At 32.4% G+C, this 23,118-nt stretch overlaps 1 protein-coding gene across 10 annotated transcripts in view; it reads right to left on the bottom strand.

Moving 5' to 3' along the window:
- LOC129803572 (endophilin-A) overlaps window positions 1-23,118 on the bottom strand; it is a 65,554-nt gene that overhangs the window by 6,907 nt on the left and 35,529 nt on the right. Inside the window, exons 3-12 of one of the 10 annotated variants that reach the window (XM_055850248.1) lie at window positions 17,658-17,726; window positions 17,472-17,567; window positions 17,351-17,417; window positions 17,127-17,260; window positions 16,980-17,046; window positions 12,397-12,497; window positions 12,065-12,168; window positions 7,955-8,049; window positions 3,864-3,926; window positions 3,089-3,213 (exon numbers count right to left, since the gene is read on the bottom strand). In XM_055850248.1, the coding sequence (XP_055706223.1) occupies window positions 3,089-3,213; window positions 3,864-3,926; window positions 7,955-8,049; window positions 12,065-12,168; window positions 12,397-12,497; window positions 16,980-17,046; window positions 17,127-17,260; window positions 17,351-17,417; window positions 17,472-17,567; window positions 17,658-17,726 (921 nt within the window). Of the gene's footprint in view, window positions 1-3,088; window positions 3,214-3,863; window positions 3,927-7,507; window positions 8,050-12,064; window positions 12,169-12,396; window positions 12,498-16,979; window positions 17,047-17,126; window positions 17,261-17,350; window positions 17,568-17,657; window positions 17,727-23,118 lie in introns of all 10 variants that reach the window. The other 9 variants (XM_055850250.1, XM_055850246.1, XM_055850247.1 and 6 more) reach the window with 9 other exon arrangements.

The following is a 23,118-nucleotide window of genomic DNA, read 5'->3' as shown; positions in this document are numbered from 1 at the left end:
CTTTTCAAGTAGGTGGCGAGAAGTGGTTATTTTTGAATTTTTAATAAAAATATTTTTTTTACGTAATCCATTGTTAAATTCAGGGACTATTAGTTTGATATATATATAGATAACATATCTAAGTAACTTTGTATCAAATTTAAGTTACTTAAAAATGACGGTTTAAAAAATTATAATTAAATTAATTTCAGTTTTTTGTAAAAGTGGCGATAAGTGGTTACTCCACCCTAGTAAATCTGCATAGTCTCCATTGTCTCGACAAAAATATTGTTGATTTATCAAAAAACTGTAGAAGTTACAAAGAAAATGGTATGCTCTCTGCTTAACAAGCATTACCGATTAAACCATTTAGATAAATAAAAAAAAATGCGAGCAAAAATACTAATTTCTTAAAAATCGCTTATGGGATGATACAAAAATACGAAATTTAGGTCGACATTCTGCTTAAAGTTTTCACTTCACTATTCTCTGCTTATAACACGGCGTCGCAGAATTCTTTACTTTATATAAACACTGTGATATCACCAAGAATAACTCTATTAATTTTTGCAAACTTCAGTAAAAAATATTCCATCTTTTCAGACACAGCTGTCTGGAAAGTCTGGAATGTAGAAAAAATCTACAGAAAATCGGCAAAATATCTACAGAAATTCGTCAGAGTATGCACCAGGATACTGCATTGATAAATTGTTTTTATTATTTTTTTTAAGCAAAACTTTTTGGAATAGAAACTACAATAAATATACATAATATTTTTCATTAGAACGAAATTTATCATTCATCGGTATTGTCAGAAAAATAATTTTAGTTTTTGGGTTATTTTTGTCCTTATCGTCCATAGAGGCAAAATGTACACCGAATCAGACTCTGTTGGACTTTCCAAGGTGAGATGTAAGACGTTTCACAAATTTTATTTATCGGTTTAATTTTTATTGTTGATTTTCGGTCCGTAAGAAGTGTCTCGTCCTTAAAGGGTTAAAGGAACTAGGACGTAAACCGATCCTAAACGTTTACCATCTTATTTTCTATATCCTTATTTGATAACAATATTTGTACCATTCTAACTAGTAGTTTCTAGGTTAAAAATTATCAAATTCTTGTTGAAATTAGGTCACTATGCTCAGTGTTAATGACACCCTTTCATTCACTTCTTGATCGGTATTTTTCGTCAACGATATAAATAATGTGCAATTTCGCAATGACTCATTATGGGTTCACGGAAACCATCTTAGCACTTAAGTGGGGTAAGAATGATTTTGTATAAATAGGGTGAATTTTTGTTAAATAAATCAGATTGCGATAGAGGTTCCTGATTTTTACTTCTAGCAGCACGAGCGTGCTTGTTCCAGAGAAATTGCATCTATTTTTTGGTTTCTGGCATGTGCCATCCCATTGATTAAGGATTACAAGCGGCAAACTGGCTCCCGACATGCCAGGAAACAGCGATTTCTCTTCAAGAAGTTTTATCATATAGGGCAGAATTTTGAGAATTTTTCTGGAGGAAAATTCCGTGGAGGAAATTCATCCCTAGATGCATTCATTGCCGGACTGCAAAGTTGGGAATTTACTTCTAACCTTGGTTAACTCTCTCGAGGCTCAGTCGAGAGTTAGTCCAAACAGTGGAAGAATTCCCTAGAAAGTTCTCACCAGACCAAGTGAATTTGACGGGATTCGAATATTCTCATCCTGTAGCTTCAGCTTATCAGCTTTTTTTTTGAGGCGAAACAGACTTGGTTAATGTATTAAATCAGCCTTTGCCAAAAGATTTTGCGTGCTTATTTTTGAGCTTGTTGTGAAGTCAATAGGAGAGCCGCTTCTTGAGCTTTATTCAATAATTTTAAGGGCACAATCACATTGACAATAAAATGCTCGCCGTAGCCTCACTGTATTTCGTTAATTTACGCATTTTAATTGCAATTCTTACGCAAATTTTTCATTACCGTATTACCTTATCTCATACTCGGTGGCATTAGATGAAAATAATATAAGAAAATTGAATAATTAAAAGAAAATTTGATAAACGGTGAGCGAAGAAAAACTGTACGATTAATTTCTCTTACAGTTTTTTTTTGTTCACCGTTTATCGAATTTTCGTTTTATTTCTTCAATTTTCTTATATTATTTTCACCTAATGCCACCGAATATGAGATAAGGTAATACGGTAATCGAGAATTTCCGGAAGAATTGCAATGAAAATGCGTAAATTAACAAAATACGGTGATCATTTTACTGTCAATGTGATTCTGCCCTAAATCATAATAATGCAAGTTTAATTTGCTCGCAATGCTATACAAAAAAAACATGTTCAATCTCTTAAAAGCTCAAGTGAAATAAATTAATAAAAAATTATACTTTATAAAATAAACCATAGGGTAAGTGTGCCAAATTTTGGCATAGTTGCATGCAAGCGCTAAAGTCTCAAGTTTAAAATGTAATATTTTTAATAAAAATTGATTTTTTTATTCCTTGTTCTTAAGGAGTGTTGCTTGGAACCTTGTAAACCGTTTATCGTCTTTATTTACTTTAAAATCATTCTCAATACATTTTAAAATGAATAAAACTGTGGACATATGTAGCTTTGGTGTCCTTTTCAGCCACCTTAATTCTCATAGTTCTTTGCCCTTAGGGAATTTTTTCAATGTCCTTTTCACGTCATCTCCTTTATCGAAGCTACATTTTTTGTCATTCTTTTGCATTGTATAATTTCTAGAGTATGTAAAAACTAAAAATGCACGGAAATTCGAGAAACAAAAAAGGTGGCCGGAATTGCAAGCTGGCCGGAATTTGGCACACTTACCCTAAATCCATGAGAAAATAAGATTTAGAGAGTTTAGATAGTATTTGAAGTAAATAATTTAATTCAGATTGCTGACCGAAAGTTATTGTTGATCATAAATATTCAGTGCATATTGTCATTTCAATGTGTTTAATCCACATTACGTGATTCTACTCTGCACATTATTGACTATAACTAGAAAGGATATTTCTCTCCTAAAACCAATGTAAACAACTCCAATTAACTTGAAACATTTGTATAATACGTCTGATACCATAAATTGAGGCATAGTCTTTTTATGTAATAAATTACCTTGAATCCGAGTTCTCCTGGATTTTCTGGCTCAAAATCATACAGAGCAGAACAGCATGGTCCACTGGGACGTTGTGGCTGTGGAGCTTTTGCTGGTGATCGCATCGGCGAAGGAAGTGGGGATGCTGTGTGGAAGATAAAATAAACCACCTTTCAGTTGGTCATTGCAGTTTAATTGAGAGCATACAGAGCACATTTTTTTTCAAGGGAATAAAGCTAATAAAATTACAACATTAAATATGAAACCAAAATTACAACAAACACTCAAAAAACCTTAATTGAGTGATACCCGAAAGCTGTTTTAAATATCACTCAGGTGAATGGATAAAAGGAGTGGGAAACATGCGCCAAAAAGCTAATGAAAAATTTATTGGTTTTTTTTTAACAGAACGGCTTTAGTATAAAATTTTCAAAGAGATGAATTCATAAAATATTAAGGTATAAAAATAACGAAAATTTCATATCAGACAAATGAACTATAAAATTCAAAAAATCAAATTAAAAAATTTCTTGGGAAAATTCGCACATTTTATAACGAATAAAAATGACTGCTGTATTCTTTGATTTTTTTCCCAGAGAAAACACAAAATTTTATTGTACAAAAAATTGCTCTAATGTTCTTATTGAGATTCTTCTTTGCAAAAAGAAAATATCTGCAAAGCGGATTAGAAATTTTATTCATAAAATAGATGGAAAGTTATTTTTCATGCAGAAAATACAACAACCAAAAAAAATGACATCAAATTGTTCATGGTTTTTCATCTTCGTCCTTTACCATTGGTAGAACGAGCCTGTGCTGGACCATTTCCGGCCAATTCCAGATGACTGGGTTTACTGACTACAAAAAGATGGAAGAGAGGATAATGTTTGGCAACATATGAGACACTTGCATTTAATTGCACACACACTGAGCTTCCCCATTTTATCCGGGAAAATAGAAGGGGAATCGATGAAGGGAAAGGATTGTGAAAGGATTAGATGTGTATATACCATCACCGCAAAATGTCATAATCTACTATTACTGAACTGACCACACGATGAGAAGCATCATTTGCACTCCACAGCATTCATGTATTATGTTCATACTATTCTATAACAAAAGCAAGTGTGAGTTCGAATTACAATGGACTTTAAGTAATCCAGTAAATCTATTAACATCCACTTTAAAAAAATTTAGAATGCTAACAATTTCGCAGGAATTTCATTAATCAAAAATATTTTCTAAATCTTACAGTAATTCTCTTCTCACTTCATAGGATGTTTCTATGAATATGTCCCAAAAATTTAATCAAAAAACAAGGGGTGGCAAAGCGTCTCAGGCTTTGCGAAATGCTCGAACTCGTGACTTAGATGCTATACCGCAAAAACACTTTATCATTTCGCATCATTTACCGTTTACCGGTTCTCAACCGATTTGAACCGATTCATAAATCTCTCAAACGATCCCCCAAAATAGTTTTAAAAGTAATAGGATTGATTTTCAGATAAATTTTTTTTATCGGTTATGAACCGGTTGATTACCGATTCAAAACCGATTGGAACAGGTTTAGTTTTGTCGGAAATTCCAAGACCTTTCCAACGAGCCCAAACATGACCCCATTTGCTTAATAAATGCGCTCTCTAGTGTCTTTTTAACCTTTAACCTTGAAAACCGTTATTAGGAATGATTCAACGGTATTTTCGTATATGGACAAAATGTCCGCCTGAGTAATGTCGAAAACATATCCAAAAATGAAAAAAAATCGCACGACGCGTTTTAAATTTTAAATTCTGACCTAGCAAAATTTTTACCCTTTGGACAATCTAGCTAATGCTAGAGCTAGAGAACAGAACCGTTACAGATAGCAACTTGAGGTTTTCTGGGTTTTTATGAATCCATGTTCTTGACATACCTCGAGAAAGTGACGTTCGATTTTTTTTCTTTTTGAAATACTTCATTCCTGCCATTATGATAACGCCCTTGAAATATTCTTCTGACTCTTTTTCAAGGTCAAGTATCAAACAGCTTTGAGGAGAGTATTTCCCAACCGATTGGAGTAAGGTTAAATGTATTGGAAAGGTCTTTGAATCCTTGAAAGAATTAAATCGGTTGTAATAGGTTATGAATCAATAACCAAAACGATGCACTATTAAATTATCTCCCACGCGACGTTTCGTTTACGAAGATTTACGAAGATTATGAAGATTTTACGAAAGCTGAATTGAAATTCTTCTTTATACAAAGTGAAGTTACAAAGGAGTTATGTTTTAGACACAATTATAACTTAAACCGAGAGATAGCTTTACGTCTGTGAGAAAAATAGTTTGCAAAAGTATGTCAAAAGTTGGTCGTCACTCCATGTAATTGACCAAAAAATTTAGTAACCCATTTTCCAACCAATTTTTTCACAAAAAGGAGATCAATTTTGTGAAAATATGAGTACTTTCCAGAGGCTTCCAGTGTCAGTGTCACTCTGAATTTTCAAATGGCAGACAAAATATTAATTCACTATAGAATTATTTTGCAAAGTAGTAATAGTTTTCGCGTGTTTCTCAATAATTATAATAGTAGAAATTGGGAGGAAAATCTCTTCCGGAAGAGATTTGTGTTGTGATTCGGAAAAAGACAGTGCCGACAGAAATAAAATAAAATTTGAGCAGTGTTTTGCAGGAAAATTGCTCAAATAATTTATTTGGAAAATTAAATTTTGTGGTTCATTTGATCTCCAAAATCAATCAATTTTTGCAACCAAATGCAATTTTTTGCAAACTATTTTTTATTCAGAGTAATTATAATCAAAATAGGGTAAGTGTGCCAAATTTCGGCCACTTTGAGTGTAACTTCGGCCAAACAAGTAAATTTATTAAAATTATGGATTTTATTCTTCGAATAGTCAATGAACTTTTTTTTTAAATATTTATTCTTTTTAGAATGTAACAACACTAAAACCGTTACATTTTGGGTATAATTTGGATTAAAATTGTGTTATAGAAACTTCGGTGTGGGAAGATTCGTTCAAAAAATGTGACAAATCGCGTGTGTTGCTGGCAATTTAGTAGTTTATGGTGAAGTGCAAATATTTTTCCTTTGAAATTTTTCATTAAAATTGATTAGTCATCATTAAACATTGTTTTAGTTCATGTTAATAGGGAATCGTTCTTTAGATTCAGAGTGAAATTTCCCAGCTGAATCACGTATTTCGTGTCAAAAAAGAGACGTTTTTGAGCGTTTATGCAGTGAGGTGATGTTTGCTATTTCGGCCACGTTATTCGCTCCCTAAAAATTCTTAATTTTTTACTACTCAAACTCCATAGAGAGAGCAGTATATATAACCCCTCGATTTTTTCACCCCCCCCCCCCAAAATTTCCATCTTCCACCCCCCGGAGACCACTTCTCTCAACAAATCTTCACGTTTCAGACGATTTCTGACTGAGAAATGTCATCACGCTGTTTGTCCGTCCGGCAGTCGCCAGCTCTAGTGGTCAAACGGTTAGAGATAGCGACTTGGCACCTGAGGAAGATCCCCCATAAGTCAACCCAAGGATCGTTGACATGCCCTTCATTTCCCCCCACCCTTCCCCTTCCCCTCCTAAACCATGTTTTTTTTTGGGATTGCTCGAAAACGCGTCGTGCTTGGATATGTTCTTACCCAGGCAAACATTTCGTCCTTAGACGAAAATACCGTTGAATCATTCCTAATAACGGTTTTTCAAAGTCAAAGGTTAAAAAGACAGTAGAGAGCGCATTTTTCAACAGAATGGTATCGTGTTTGCGCTCGTCGGAAAGGTCTTGGAATTTTCTATAAAACTGAACCGATTCTAATCCGTTCTGAACCGGTAATGAACCGATTCATAGCCGATAACTAATTTTTATCTGAAAATCATTTCTATTACTTTTAAAACTATTCTGGGGATCTTTTGAGTGATGAATCGGTTGAAAACCGGTAAATGATGCGAAAATACTTTTGAGGTATGGCATCTAAATCTCGAGTTCGAGCATTTCACACAGCCTGGGATGCTTTTTTTCAATTACTCAAGATATTCTACGAGAGTGTCTGACAATTTCATTAAATAAAACAATAATATATTATAGTAATGTTATAATGGTCAAGAAATTATAAAAAAATTTGCGTTTAAATTAAAAAGATGTTCTAAAATGATAAACAATGTAAATATTGAAAATAAAATTATTTTAGGGACATATTTTTTTGAGGAATCCTATTATTAGAATTTTACTGTATTATTTGCTCAAAAGATTTAAATCAAATATATATAAATATTGTTATCATGAGATTGGTGCAATAGCACAAATATTTACATATCAAAAATTCTAAGGACCGCCACCACTTATATTCTCTTGGACTAGAAAAAAGTATAACAGAACAGATGAAGAAAAGTATGAAAGAAAATAAAAAAAAGTAAACCAAATAATAATTCACCTGACCAAGGATCGTTGTTGAAGTGGGAATTGTGCGTGGCGACGGAGGAGGAATTGGAGGAGGATGTGATCGATCTGCTGGTTGGATTTCTCCTGGTGGCAGTGCTCCTGGCAGCTGGAGCTGGTTGAGGTGGTGTTGGCAAATCCCACGCATTCAACCATTGATCCGCCACTCCAGACACATAATACGGATTTTTGTTGTGACTGTTGAAACTACTGCTACTTCGAGCATTTTGTTGCCCATTTGACTGTGATTGCCTTTTGCTAGACAAACTCTGCTGTGACCCATACATTTTACTTCGACTGAAATTACTATCACTACCAAGAGCACCACCAGCTGAACCACCAGCAGATCGACTTGTTGACAAATTTTGCTGTGAACTGTACATATTTTGATTTCGGGAGGAGGAGGAGAGCTCAGGATGGGAATTTTGTAAATGACGCCCACCATTCAAGCCATCCATAGATAGACCCTCAATATTCAAATCGGCCAGAGTTTTTGGCACAAATTCCGTCTTTGGACGTGCCTCGGCTTCTTCACGCCTGCAAAGAAAAAAAAACATCAGGAATAGCACGAGAAACACTCATTAAAATTTATTTAAAAAAAATGCTTTCAATGAATTTTAAAAGGTATTTTTTTAAGAAAAATACTGTAAACATGCACGTATGCAAAATGAATTTAAAATTTCCAGAAAATTCCTTTTGATCTTTAAATGGGAATTTTTACCATAAGAACTTCTATTCCAATATGCATATGAAAAATATCAAAGCGATAGAAAGCAATTTTATAATATTTGCAATTTCTTATTGACTTTTACCATTTTTTGTATATCGTCAAGAAACTTATGTACAATCAACATTTTAAAGAACTAATGGAGTTAGTTTTCGCTTAATCCTACAATAACGTGGAAAGAAGAGCGTAACAAAGATTGAAATGCTTTTAATTGCACATTCATTGCTCTGTGGAAATTTGTTGCAAAGTTAATGCACGCACGGAAAGTTAGAATATCGCATCAATTTTGATAATATTTTCCTTCATTCTCCTACTTTCTTTGAATTCTGAATGACAAATTCCTTTCTTAGATATTTACACTATAAAAATAAATTGTTTTTATAATGTTTTAGTGTAAGGAATTTAAATTTAAATTACCCATGACTAGGGTTCATTGGGATTTCAATTTCACTTTCAATTACGTCAATTTATTATTAAAATAGACATGCTTTGGTCTTGTTTTTCGTAGTTCTTTTTCTCTTCAATTTGTCATCTATGTTTAAATAATTTTAATTTTAAGTTTCCAGAGATCTCATCTCCATTTATAGAGCGCGAACAGCCTTTTGGCTATGCGCTAACTCTATACTAAAAAATAAAGTACTCAACATCCCTATGCTTGTGCGCTAGATTCTTGCCTCATTGTAAAATTTTAAATGCAAATTTGTAACATCAAATGTTTGAAAGATTCCATAGCCAGTGAAGAAGCATTTCTGCCGTTTGACTTCAGAGACTGGTCATTAACGCTAAGACGGCGGCAGACGCGTGGGATGGTGGGAAATGTAGAGTTTGAATAAATTGAATATTTAAACTTTGTTATAGGGTAAAATTGAGAGAGACGGGCATTTAAGAAAAATTACAGCTTTACATAAATTTGTGTGCTGAAATGGACTTTCATAGTCTTACTTTCGGTGTGTCCGACTTTAGTAAATTATCGTTTTCAGGCAGGAAAATGCGGACTTTACTATTACTACTTTACTACTTCTAGATTAATTGTTCAAATTTGATTTTTTGCTGATCAAATTATTATTTTTACTGCTTGTTTGAACAGTTAATTTTCAAAAGTATAAATATTTTTTGTCAGTAAAATAATAGACGAAAGCGTGTATACGAAAAATTTTGGCCAACGCTTAATATGAAGTCAATCGCAATAGGCTTTGGATTTTGTTTTTTTTTTCTTCAGTGTCATTTGAAGAGAATTTAATTAGCTTTCTTTTTGTGAAAATCTTGTTAAAAAATATTGAGTTTTGGCTGAGTGATTGCTAAAAGATGGAAACCATACGAAGATGAAAAGTTGACAATTATTTCAAGAATCCAAAAGCGAGCTATACTGAATTCGCGAAATTAATCGGGAAGTGAGCCACTCTACTGTTCGGAAGATTATAATTCGGTTCTAGAAACTCAAAACTGGTCCTCAGAATTCAGGAGGAAATAGCCGATAGTCCGGAATTGAGGACAAGAGGATGAAAAAGAAACTGTTTGAGCTTTTCGAGACGCAACTCAATCTTTCTATGCGTGATGTTGACAAAAAAAGGGAATACGTTGAAGCTTAGTCCATTAAATCAAGAGAAGGAATAAGGAATGGTTTGATAACCTACAAAGCTTAGGCTGCTCTCTATCGGACCAACTAACACCGTCAAAATGTTAAAACAAAGTCGCGGAAAGTCAACGATTATCTTTTCAAAGGAGTCCAAGGCTATGAGAAAGATGTTTAACCCGTCCTGCACTTCGGAAGATTAAGAAATACTGGGGAATTTTGAATACAAATGCCAGGAAGACGCGTAAACAGCCCAAAAACCTGCTGAATTTCAAGATTTAAGTGGAAGAAAACCATCCGATACCGTGGAGACGGGGTTTTCAAGTCCTTAATGAAGGGAATTAAGAAGGTGCAAAAAAAACCATAATCCTATAAAAATACCAATAAAATTATCTTTCAGAAAATACATTTGTTTTTTAACTGTTCGAATTCCAAGAGAGAGCAGTTTTCACAATCTTTCATATTACTATGGTTTATATGTGAGAGCCATTTTTCAATGGCCAAAATTTATCATATAACATGTTTTAATCAGTAAAAAAATCAAATTGGTCAATAAATAATGCAAACTGGTTAATAAAAATTCAATGTTGGTCAGTAAAAATTTCATTTTGGTTAGGGTAAATGTCCTAATTCAAAACCATTTCCAGACACTTTAACTTTGATAAGATTTAACACATTAAGTTCATATTTTTTCTGAAGAGAATTACATAAATGTGCTCCTTGACTCTTCTAGAATGTTACTGTTTAGTGAAAATTCTTTAGATATAATTTGAAAACTTCTTAAATACAAGAAAAATACTCGAGCGTAAAATGCTTCTATTGGAAACATATTAATCCAAATGGAGACAAGGGAAAGTTTCTTATTGGAGATAAACAGTGTATAAGTGAAACCGCGACGAAAGGCTTCCAAAACTTTGTTGAGTTGCTCTTGAGTGCAGGATTTGTTCTTATTCCTGCCCTTATCTCCTCTTCCATCTAAGATAATAAGAAAATCTCTCTAAAAAAAATCATATTTCCGAGGTTTCCTATTGAAGCATTTGCAGACACTTCAGAAAAACCCTTTTTGTTCACGAATATTTTATTTGAAAACTTCACGTACCGTTAATATTAAAGATTAGCACTTAATTTAACTAAAATTAGCCAGAAATATGACATAAATGTTGAGCAAAACGAATAAACAACAGTCACTTTATTGTGTTTTTCATTGGAAAACATGGTCGATCGATGAAAAATTCGATGGTGGAAAGGTACACTTTTAATTTTTCTGAGAAATTAACAAATTAAAATTTGTGAATATGAATGGATTTTCGCTTTATTTGGAACAAAATTAACTAAATAATGAAACTGTGGTATAGAAAATATATAAATATAATAATTTAGTGTCGTATTTCTCGTCAAAACAATTATGTTTCCATTTGGAGTAGCGAAAAAATTCCATTTGGAGCAGGTTTTGAATTAGCTTAATTTACCCTACATAACTGTTCTCATGTGCTTCTAAATTTACCTTTCCTTTACCTAAATTTCTTAAATTTACCCTAGTAAAAATCAATTAAATTAAACCAAAAATTCCAAGATGATTCATATAACTTCCTCATTCTCCTTTTGCCAAGAATATTTCAATATTTTTTGCAAATTATCATAATTTGTATTTTTTTTTCATACAATGACGTAATTTTATTTATTTTGTCTGCTTTTAACAAAATAGTGTTTATCCTGCTACAGCCTTTTCCAAACGCTATTTTGTTTTAAAAAGAAAGTTTCTTCGCTAATTTATAAATGGCGGAAAAGGCCAACTGTAGACGAAATGGACCGAGTGCAGATTTTTAACATTTTTACTTTGAGTGTAAATTTTTTGGTATAGGATTTCTGTAAGGAAAGTTCTTCGGAAAATTCGAACATGAACAAAGCGAATCAAAATTATTTGTAAAAATATCCATTATTACATAATTTCTGGAAATTTAAATTTTGATAAAATTGTATAGGTTTGTATAGGGTCAAAGGAACACCTCCTCGACATGGAACCCCTATTGATACTTTTGTCAAAATATTGAAATTTATTTAATGCATCCAATAAAATCTGAGTAATATAACGTTTTTCCATTAATCTGCATTTTTCGATAAGGATAAGTGTTCGAATTTCGTATTCCAATATTTTCGTAGGGTATCAATAAGTCTTGACACGAGTTCTTAAAGTGTCAATAGGTGTTTCTTTCACCCTATTCAAAAAATTTACCAATTCAAAATAAACTTACTTGCATTGTAGAGTCTCAACCAGACATTTTAGCACCTCTGTACATTGTTGATGGTAATCCAGCAATGCTTCGGAAAATGTCACGAGTTGACTGACTTGTTCCACCTTCGGGATTTACAGTTGTTTGACAAGTATCCGGAAAGAAAGATCGAAGAAGAAAAGAGACGCATCCCGGAATTTTATTTCATCAAAGAAATAAATTTTTTTTTAAATATTTTTTTTTTATCCAGGATGAGTCAAAAACAAATCATGTCAATTAAGAAAAAACTATTAATTTTAAGAAAATTTGACAATTAAAACAAAAACACAAAATCAATTTTTCTCAATACTCACATCATTCTCTAATAAATTGAACATTCCCATTTGGGCTAAATGTAATGATTCGGCGAATTTCTCTTCAGCACTTCGAATCTCATCGTCTGTAATGTGAGAACCTGGCATTTGGTACGATTTTTTTTCGGATTTTTTTGCGATGATTTTCAATATTTTAATTGTCACAAAAGGATTTTTTGCGCATACATATTTTTGTGTGATTTGGAATATTGCAAATTTTGATTCACATTTAATTTTTTTTTACAACATAAGCCACAATAATAGTTTTGATTAAAATCATTAAAATAATAACAAAAATAACAGCAAATTAACAAAAAAAAGTGCAACGTGAAGATTTGTTTGTTGATAAAATACCATCGTCCCAAAACAAAAGAGGCAAAACAAAGGACGTCAAGAAGCAGGATGAAATAGTAAAATGTACATGAAAAAGAAATAAAAAAAAACAAAAATGTAATAAAAAATCTATATCATCTATAACGATTGGAAAGCACTACTGACAATCTCTGAAGAATTCCTTTCTATGGATTTTATTGGAAAAGAATCATCATTGCTATTTCAGAAAGAGGTAATGAGTCTTTTGATTTCGAAGCAATTTCTTTTAATATTACTAGAATCCTTTAAATTGTGTTGCAATAGAGAAACTACAGTTATAATAAAACTGAACGGGTATTTTGGAATATTTTTATAAGGCCATTTAAAGCTTTTATGAATTTCCTAAGGACATCTATCAAAATTTTATGGTAAACGATTTGAATACTTGGAGAGTTTGATATATAAAACTGGGCAAAATGGGGCACTTACCGAATATGGGGTAGCACCGAACACTGATTTTTACTTCTAAACACCTGATACTATGACGACCATTTCTTCAGTGGACTAGCACCATTGCATAGTATCTATCAATTCCTACAGGTCTCAATCTCTGAAATCTAATATCTAATTAAAAAATCGCAGTGTTCGGTGCTACCCTGTGTTTGGTGGTACCCCCAATTTCCCCTGTAATATTTTCTTAATTCAACTTTCGAGCCAGTGGTTTCGTGATGCAATTGGTAACAGCGTTCGGATTTTTGGCGGTAGGCCTCCGACTCCGACTGTCATAGTTATAACTTCGATTCTGGCCAATGCAAAAGATTAAAGCACATGAAGCAATATTTTCATTGTAAACTAAATGAATATTAATTTCTAAACTGAATAATGTACAACATGGCTAAAATTGCCAAAATAGCCTGGCACATCAATATAGGGGAAACTGGGGCACCATCAAACACGGGGTACCACCAAACACTAATTTTTATTTCTAAACTACTTGGACTATTTCGACCATTCATTCAGTGGACAAGCATCCCTATAGTGCCTATAAATTCCTATAGGTCTTACCCTCTGAAGTCGAATATCCGATTATAAAATCGCAGTGTTTGGTGCTACCCCGTGTTTGGTGGTGCCCCAGTTTCCCCTAAATAAATAATAAATCACTTAAGGCGATAATTGTCATTAAAATAATATCTAATTTAATGATTTTCTGATAATTAAATTGAACTTCCTGATTCTAGTCAACTAATATAATAAATATGTCAGAGTCAATACCCAAAGTGATTAGTACGTTCAACTATTTTAATAACCCTTTGCAAATACCTATACAAGAGTAAATTGAAAACTTAAATAGCTGTTCATACTGTCCAGAACAGTCGCATTTGTACCTTTACAAATTCTATTCCAAGTAAAAAATAGAAAATTAATTAAAAACTGTTGAAGTTGAAAAATATGCAATATTGAAAGAGTGATTTCTATTGGCGACGCCCACAGATATTTTCCTGAATTTCCCTTGAAAATTAATGCCATACAAAAGGTGGAGAGGAAATTTATGGGCGTATTTTTATCGTGTGATTTTAGTTCTTCCTTCTCAGGAATAAACCACAATACAAATCCATATAAACAATGAGAGGAAAATTACCTCTCTATCAAATCGTGACAGGAATTCTTCAGAGAAATAGTCATGAAACAAAAAATATGCTACTAATAAAGGAAAAGGAGGTATATTGCATCTGTTTTTTCTTGTTCCAATTTGTTCTCTCTAATTGGGGTGTGAAAATTTTATTTTATTTTTTTTTTCAAGCAAAAAAAAGGAGTAATAAAATAAAATCCCTCATTATTTTTTTTCACCAATTTCTCATGGTATTTTCCAAAAAAAATTAACTAAATTCTAGCGCGTAATTCTTTTAATAAAGTTTGTGATTGTGATTTAGATTTAAATTAAAATAAAAAAATAAATAAATTGAAGTTGTTGCAGATTAGAACGAAGATAGTAAGTTATTACAAATGAATATCTATTGAACTTCCTCCCAGTGTTGGTCTCCGACAATCGTCTTGTCCTCACATCTCCCAGCCATTGATCTCGCAAGAGGAAGTTTTTCACATGGAAAATATCTAAAAGACACTCTCTAGGGATTCCTCTGAAAAAATTCGTCAGTTTATCCCATTTCTTTTGTTTTTCTTTTGTACCAGAAGAAAAACAAAATACAAATACGAAATAAAACCATTAACTACAGATTGACATAAATTCTGTTAAGTACTCCCGGATTATGGAGTAGGCATAGTATTGTATTTTCAAAGTGAGCTAGAGCAAAAAAAATAAAATAGGTCACGCCCCTTTCGGAAGTTACGATTCACCAAATTTAAAATTTACGAACTGTCAATGCTTAATAAGGGAATGTTGCAATACTGACTACACTGAGAAAAAACGAGAGTGCGATTAACCTGTTTTCCTGATAACTTTAACACTTTTTACGTGTAAAAATATATCAACATTTTTTAATGTTAATTTTACGCCTTTTTAAGGGTAAAATTAACATGAAAAAGGGTAACTTTAACCCCTAATACACCTATAAAGCATAATATTTACATCAATTTCGGATCAATACTGCAGGGTAAAATTAACATTTCCGAAATGTTATTTTAACTTTTTCAGATTTCTCTCAGTGTAAGTAAACAATCCCCATCAATTCAATCTGGCAAGAGTACCTACCCAAAAATAAACCACGCCCTAAAATATATCATTTATGAACCTTATGAGGCGTGGCCTATTTTTTTAACTCTTTCGTGTCATTCGGGTCATATATGACCCGGGGAAAAACAATTTTTTTTGACTATTTACATTAATTGTAATCTATCGGTTTGTGCACGACATCATAATAGAAGGATGTAAGATTCTTGGCTTTTTTTCTCAAGACTCCAGATATTCAGGAAAAGAAAATAATTGAGATCAAAAATCACTAATTTCGAACTTTGTGAAATGACTTTTCTTTTTTAAAATCTTTTATATTAATTTATTTTTTTCAGTAAAAAGTTCTTTAGAAACACAAAATAGAATATCCAAAGATTGTATATTGCATATTTTGATATAATAAACTACTCTCAATTTTACAGAAAAGCGTGTAGAATTTTCCGGGTCATATATGACCCTATTGCCCCCAAGGGTAACACTGTTTTCGTCCCAAACCTATAGTTAAATACAGTTGGGACATTGGTTTTCTTTGTGAAATACAGGTGGGACATCTTGCTCCTGGACATTTCATCTTATATCTGATGAATTATAACATATTTTGCAATATTTTAGAGTATTCTGCAAGCGTCTCATATTGTGCAATTGTATTGTGTGTGAATAAATATGTGGATAAGTTTATTTTCGCCAAATACCACTCAAAATATTGTGACAGTGACTGTTCAAGGGATTACCAGGAAGATTCCTTGAACACCAGGAGTACAGTGAACAGTGTTCATCAAAACAATCCAGTTTGCCATGGTTTTGGCCAAATTAGTAACTTCAAGCAAAAAAAAAACTCTTAAAAAGCCAGTAATATAGATTTTGAAAATAGTATGTACACTTCCCTTGAGGACAATAGGGTCATATATGACCCGGGGTTTTTCCGAGTTTTCACGCAATGGAAATTTTTTTTTCCTCTCTGAACTATTATATTTGAACATAAAGCATTAGGAAAAACTCAATTTTACATGAATTCATCTTCTGAATAAAAGTGTGACGCGAAAGAGTTAAGGGTCGATTATTTAGACTTCTCTCCAGAATTTAATTTGTGGAATTAATATTATCTTTTTATTAAGTACTGAAAACACAAAATTTTAAATATAGTTGGCAATAACTCCAAAAAGGGACGTGTCATTAAATTATTTTGAGTGAGAATCTCACTTAGAAATTCCAACATTATCACTCCGTAAAACAAAGAGTTTAAAAACGGTTATGTCACTCTGCAGAAATTCGAAATAAGAAAACAATGACTATTAACAATATTTGTTATTCCCTGATATAGCATAAAAAATACCTGAGTTTGACATATTATTTACTTATTAAAAAAATTGCTCTATTGAGAAAATTATTAAAGATTTTAGAGCACAATAGTAGAAAATTAAAAAAAAAAGAGAACATCAATGGAATTTACAGAACACGGATAATGTCTGCGTATAAAATGTTTTGCCATGTGGGAAGGGATATTTGGGGATTATAATAGGAAAACACTGAGGTGCATAATTTATATGTGTTCGAAAATTCCATGAGTTTCTTTTTCTTATACCTTTAGCCTGTCGTCGTCTCTTGCAGTCATAATCCAATCTCCGTCCCTGCAATTTTTTGCGATGGTGCTGCGTGGTGATAAGAAACGCAAAAAACACCCAATTAAAACTCTTTAATTGTACGTTAAACTAAATATCATTCAACTTACAATGACTTCCTTGAGATCCTTCGTCTGGAGATGATGAAGTGGCTCCAGAAAGTTTTGCTTGATGTTATCATCAAGGGAATATTTCACATCGGCCATCTGTTTGAGCGATTCACCCATTTCAATGAGTGCTTGAGCTATAAAATAATTCATAAAATAACATCTTCCTGTAACTTTTCCTTCAAAAACAAAGATAAATATATAAATCATTAAAATATCATTCTTACCAAAAATGCTGTCTTCGCCCAACTTCTTCCCATACAGGAGCATACAGTCGGCCAGGAGTCCCTCGGGCTGTGGATAAGTATTACTTTTTGCTTGACCTGATAATTTAGAGATTCCTTTTACCGCTGCCATTTTGGCCCGTGCCGTTGGATTGGGCTGGAGGAATTCCTTCGTTTTCGCCTGCAACTCTTCCACCAACTCCACAGTTACATCCGTTTTCTACCAAATACAAAAGAACAACAATATTTAAGAAGGATATAAACCCCTGCCTCGAGCATCATCGGGAAAATCTCTATATAAAATAATTACCCTCTCCATGTCCATAAAGTCCAGATCGAGCTTGGTGCCCTCGGCACCTCCCATCTTTTCCGTCACATACTACAAAAAAATACAGAAAGGGATTCGTAGTACAATTGACAAGCATTTTCATAAACATAAAAAAATAATATATATAGTTAAGTGTGCTAATCCGGGCGCTTCGCTATCTGGATCGTTTATGACTAATCCACTTAAAATAATATTTTTATTTTTATTTCCGTAATATAGGGTAAGTGCTCATAATTTTGTCCAGTTTCTTATTTTGGACACTTTGAAGATAACATTGGACACTAAAAATAAATTGATTAAAATGATGGATTTTTATTCCAATATTTGATGAAAAATGAATTCTATCTAAATATTTGTTCTTTTTGGAAGATTTTAACACTAAATACCGTACATTTTGAATATGACTTGAGTTGAAATTGCTTTGTTGAAAATTCAGTGTGAGCAATTTCTTACGAGAAATATGACAGAACTTCGTGGCTTACTTCAGTCTTATTTAGTTTTGGTGAAGTACTAACAAAGTTTGTTCGCTGTTTTTGAGTGCTATTATTGAATATTCATTGAATATTGTGTTGATTCACGTTACTGATGATTTGTACATTTGACCTGAAGTGAGATTTGCCTTGTGAATTATATTTTTCGTGTGAAAAATGGGAAATTTTTTAAGACATTCACCAGTGAGGTGATGATTCTTATTTTGAACAGGTGTTTTTCTCACGAAATTTCGTGAAGTTTTAGCTTTTGTGATGACTAGGTTGGACAAATGCCTGGAGAAACAAAGGAGCATCATCTCTACGAAAGAGATGTAGCGAGAAATGCCTTGAAAGGCTCCCGGAAAGGTCAGGGAATGAGCGAATCCGCACGCACTTGGAGTATCGAAGTCAACTCACTTTAATGAATGATATGGAAAGTTTCCGGGCTTCTGTGACATTCTACGTTTCCCTTACATCAACAGGAAGAGGACTTGGTAAGATTGGTTCATAAAATGAAGAACAATGGGCATCCTGTTGAGGCGGATTATCTGTCCAAATTTACAGACAAGTTGTAAAAATTAATAACCAAGTTGTCCAAAATAAGAGTCAAATTCACCTCTACATATCAATTCATTTTTAAACGTATTAAAACTAATTTTAGTAAAAATGAGATGATAAATAGCTTGCCAAGTTTCTAAACAATCCTTCTGAAAAGAGAGTAACAAAAAAAGTCAATTAGTATTGAAAATATCGCACTTCAAACTTGGGATATCGATGCTTATACGCAGACTGTCCAAAATTATAAGCACTTCCCCTAGTGACTACAGTAATATAATATAACTATTCAAGTTTGAGAAAATGCAAAAATAATATTTTTATCCATTAAATAAGTGACTGTAATCGACTCATTTGAATCTTGTGCCAGCTGGGTTCTTCACTAAAAATGTTCTAACATTTATTGTTTTTTCCTTGTGAAAAAAGTATTTTAAATCCAAAGGTTTAATTAAAAATGAATTAGCGAAAAGGCGACCCAGTTAGTGCATGCTGACTTATATCAGTATTATCATTATTTTATAAATGTTCTTTAATATTTTTGATAATTTTTTTTATATTATGTTTCTGAATGAAACAGTGAATAATTCTATGGATTTAGAAGAAGTTACCACCTTATTACACTTAAATCATAGCCAAGTTTTAATTAAAAAAAAAGTTTTTTCTAAATCATTCGTAAAAATCTCTTAAAATCTTGTTGCCCCTAATAGAAGTGTAATAAAATATTTAGCTATAGGAATTCCTTTTAAGTCTGTGCCTTTGAAGTTATTCATTATTCCTATCGATGCACTATGAAAATCGTATTTATCGTGTTTATCGATAGACTATGAAAATAACAAATAATATCAGAAAAATATTCTAAGGCTATTTTAAGAAACAGATAGGAATGTGTTAGAGGGCGCCACCACTGACACCACTGGCACCCCTAAATGAAGTATCATGCCAGTGGCCGCCATTCTTTTATTATTCAATCTCCAACCTGGTTCATAGATAGACGCTCTCAATATCATTCTCACATTTTGTCATAAATAGTTGAAGTTCCATTCTAATAAAATTTATTAAAATTAAATCAAAGTGTTTGGTTTGGACCGGCCACCTCATAACCCTTCGGCGACAACGTGGGATAATTCAATACTAATTTTCCACTTCTCCCGAAGGTACCAAGCCACAACAGAATGAAAGAAAAAACTATGTATTTTTCACCACCATCTGTTGAGAAATTACAATAAAAATCATATTTTGACAAGAGTTTTATGAGAATCTCGGGTACTAATCGTGGTAGATTCGATTCTATTAAATTATTTTACTGAAAATAACAAGATTGTACAAGAATCTATGGCAACGGAAGTCCACTAAATATCTTGTTACTTTTCTTTATGGATACACTGTATTTGCAAAAGATAGTACACAAAAAATAAATGTTTCGCAAAATTGTTGGTAATGGCGCTGGCACACATTTTCAATTGAGTGAAATTCAATCAATTGAAATTTTAGGTCTTACTCTTTCAAACTGACATTAAATATTGCTCTCTTTCTGTCAAACGAAAATTGAAATTGAAAATGAAATTGAAATATCAATTTTCATTTGACAGAGACAAACATATCTTATTTTAGTTTGAAAGAGTAAGAGGTAAAAATTGAAAAGGTGTGCCAGCATCATAAGTTTGTGAATTACCATTCTCGTTAATCGTATAACCAACAAAAAGTTCATAAAAGTCAGTACTTTTTCACAAACATTGTTCGTGAGATGATCACTTGAGTACATTTTTGTTTGTCTGACAAAATTTTACGAACGTATGACAAAATTTTACTAATATTTACGAACCAGTGTTCTTTATTGGTTCAATTCATAAGGAAAAGAATAGTGTTCATGAGTTCAAGGATTTCGCATAGTACTGGGTAATTTTTCTTAAGTTTACTTACTTACAACCGATTTGAAGCGATTTATACTCCAAACATCGCCCAAAACAGCTTACACAGAAAAATTTTTTCGTAAAATTCTTTATAAATGTTTGTGAATTTCTATTGGGGACTTACGAAATACTCATATAAATCGTTTGAATCTCAAAACAGTTTGTAAAAGTTTGTACTTTTCCACAAGCATTGTTCGTATCATGAACTGAACATTTTTTGTTTTAACAAACTTTTTTTTTCGCATGTGTTCGTGAAATTTAGTCGTTTGTTTGTAATTTTTTGCCATACAAACAAAAATGTACGAGCAAATGTTTGCGATAAAAGAACAAACCTTTACGATTTTGTTGGTTATACAATTTACGAGCATTTCATAAGTTCCCAGTAAGATTTTTTTTTCTGTGTAAAGATTTTTTTGTTAAATTATGAATTTTAGAAAAAAACTAGATAAAACTTTTTATCCGTTTAACAAACTTCAAGATCTTAACCCTTTAAGGACGAGGGGGTCAAAAATTGAGGGTTAGGAAGAACATTTTTCTAACTATTTGGGAAAAAACATAAGAAATTTCTATTGGGTCATTAAGTAACTTAATCGTCCTTTAAAGGTTAAAAATTTGCTCTTGGTTTCGCTCCATCCCGTTACTAATTTCTTAAGTGGGTTTTTCAAGTAACTACATTTTTAAGAACTGCGGCTAATAATAGAATTCGCAGAAGCAGAAATTTCAAGATATCTGTTCAGATAGATTTTCTAGAAAAGAACACACAAAATTATTAAAATTGATAGGCAATTACGCGTTTATAAACAAATGTAAGCCCTGATGGGGCTCACCTAAATAAAATTACAAACTTATAGGGGAAAATTGGAGAACTGAAGGTGCCATACGTTTTTCACTACGCGAGAGTAAACCGGTCCACGGCAATTGATGTTCACTCACTGAAGACTGAGGACAATTATCTAACAATAAGAGCCCCAAAGCACCCTTTCATCATCCATAAGAATGGTAAGGGTTGGACGTGACAAAGGAATAAAGGATTAGTATTGGTGGGTTATGGTCATCGACTGGGTGGCCATGTGTCGAATACGCCATACGCTCTACATAAATAAATGTGATTTTTAGTCCATTTTTTCAATTTCCTGCCGGTATTACAAAAAATAAATATTTTTTTTAGTAATTGTGTATTGTGCGTTTCTATAGAGAAACTACCTTAGCAGCTACACTGAAATTTTGAAGTCAAACAGTTAAAAAATATTCGAGTTCTACTGATAGCCGCAGAGTCTAAGAAAATCGAGCTATACAGTATATACACAATTATATATTCAAAATTGAAATAAAAAATCTTTTTATGTTCTTCTTCCTGAATCCCTGTGAAAAAATCGTACTAATCGATTTATAAAGTAGGGTCGAATAAACACCTCTTCGACAGGGAACCCCTATTGACACGTTTGTCAAAATGTTGAAATTTATTTAATGTATTTAATAAAATGTAAATAATATGGCGTTTTTTCATTAATATACGTTTTTCAATAGGGATAAGTGTTCAAATTTCGTGTTCCAAATGGTATGGGTGTCAATCACATCGAACAGACTGGGCTTTTTTACATGGTCATTGCTTTTTTACTCCTTCATTGCTTTTTTACATGTGGAAAAAATATTCCAAAAATTGAGGCATCAAACCAATTTTTGCATCAATTTGATCTTTTTCCGTTCTCTTAGACAATATTCTGTAAAAAGAAAATGATATTTTAGTAAAATTAGCCAAATTTAAATACCTTGAACAAAAAGCAAAAAGCAATTGCCCGGTCAATTGCTTTTTCTTGACAATTCCATATCACATAGTCCGTTAACATTCTCTATTTGAATTCACTGATCGAAATTTCATCGACCACCATCGAAATCAGCTGATGCCAGGAAAAATAAAAACAAAGGAAATTTTACTCATAAAACTCTTGTGAAAACTTTTGAAATACATTCAAAATGAATCTAGGCTTAGTGAAATTAAAGTTTAGCATAAAATACATGTGAATAATGTGAAATACATTGTTTTGAACAACTGAAAATATTTCCCACCTTGTACATTTTACGTACACTAGATGGCGCTGTTCTCAGTGAGTTATCTTATCGAAAACAATGAAGGTGTCATATCACTTCTCCATTGCTTCTTTGAAAATCGATTAAAAGAGCAATGGCCCAGTCTGTTCGATGCTAATAGGTCCTGACACGAGGTCTTACAGTGTCAATAGGTGTTCTTTTCACCCTATAATAAAAAAAATCACGAAAAGCCCGTTGATTTTTGGCATTCATCCCTTAAACTAATTTATTAATTTGCTGAATCACAGTAATTAATTAATTTACTCATTAAATAATTAATAAATTAATTCAATAAATTTGTAACGTTATAGAGCAAAACACAAGTCAAATGTTTCATCAGGGGACTCAACTCAAAGACATGAGATCTCCGTGTGAAAGATATAAATAGCATTGCTATCTATACTTTTTTTTATAAAAATT

The sequence above is a fragment of the Phlebotomus papatasi genome, chromosome 2 (assembly GCF_024763615.1).
Source record: "Phlebotomus papatasi isolate M1 chromosome 2, Ppap_2.1, whole genome shotgun sequence".
Classification (NCBI taxonomy): Eukaryota; Metazoa; Arthropoda; class Insecta; order Diptera; family Psychodidae; genus Phlebotomus; species Phlebotomus papatasi.
The sequence above is the reverse complement of the archived record's forward strand: the minus strand, read 5'-3'. Positions and strand labels throughout refer to the sequence as shown.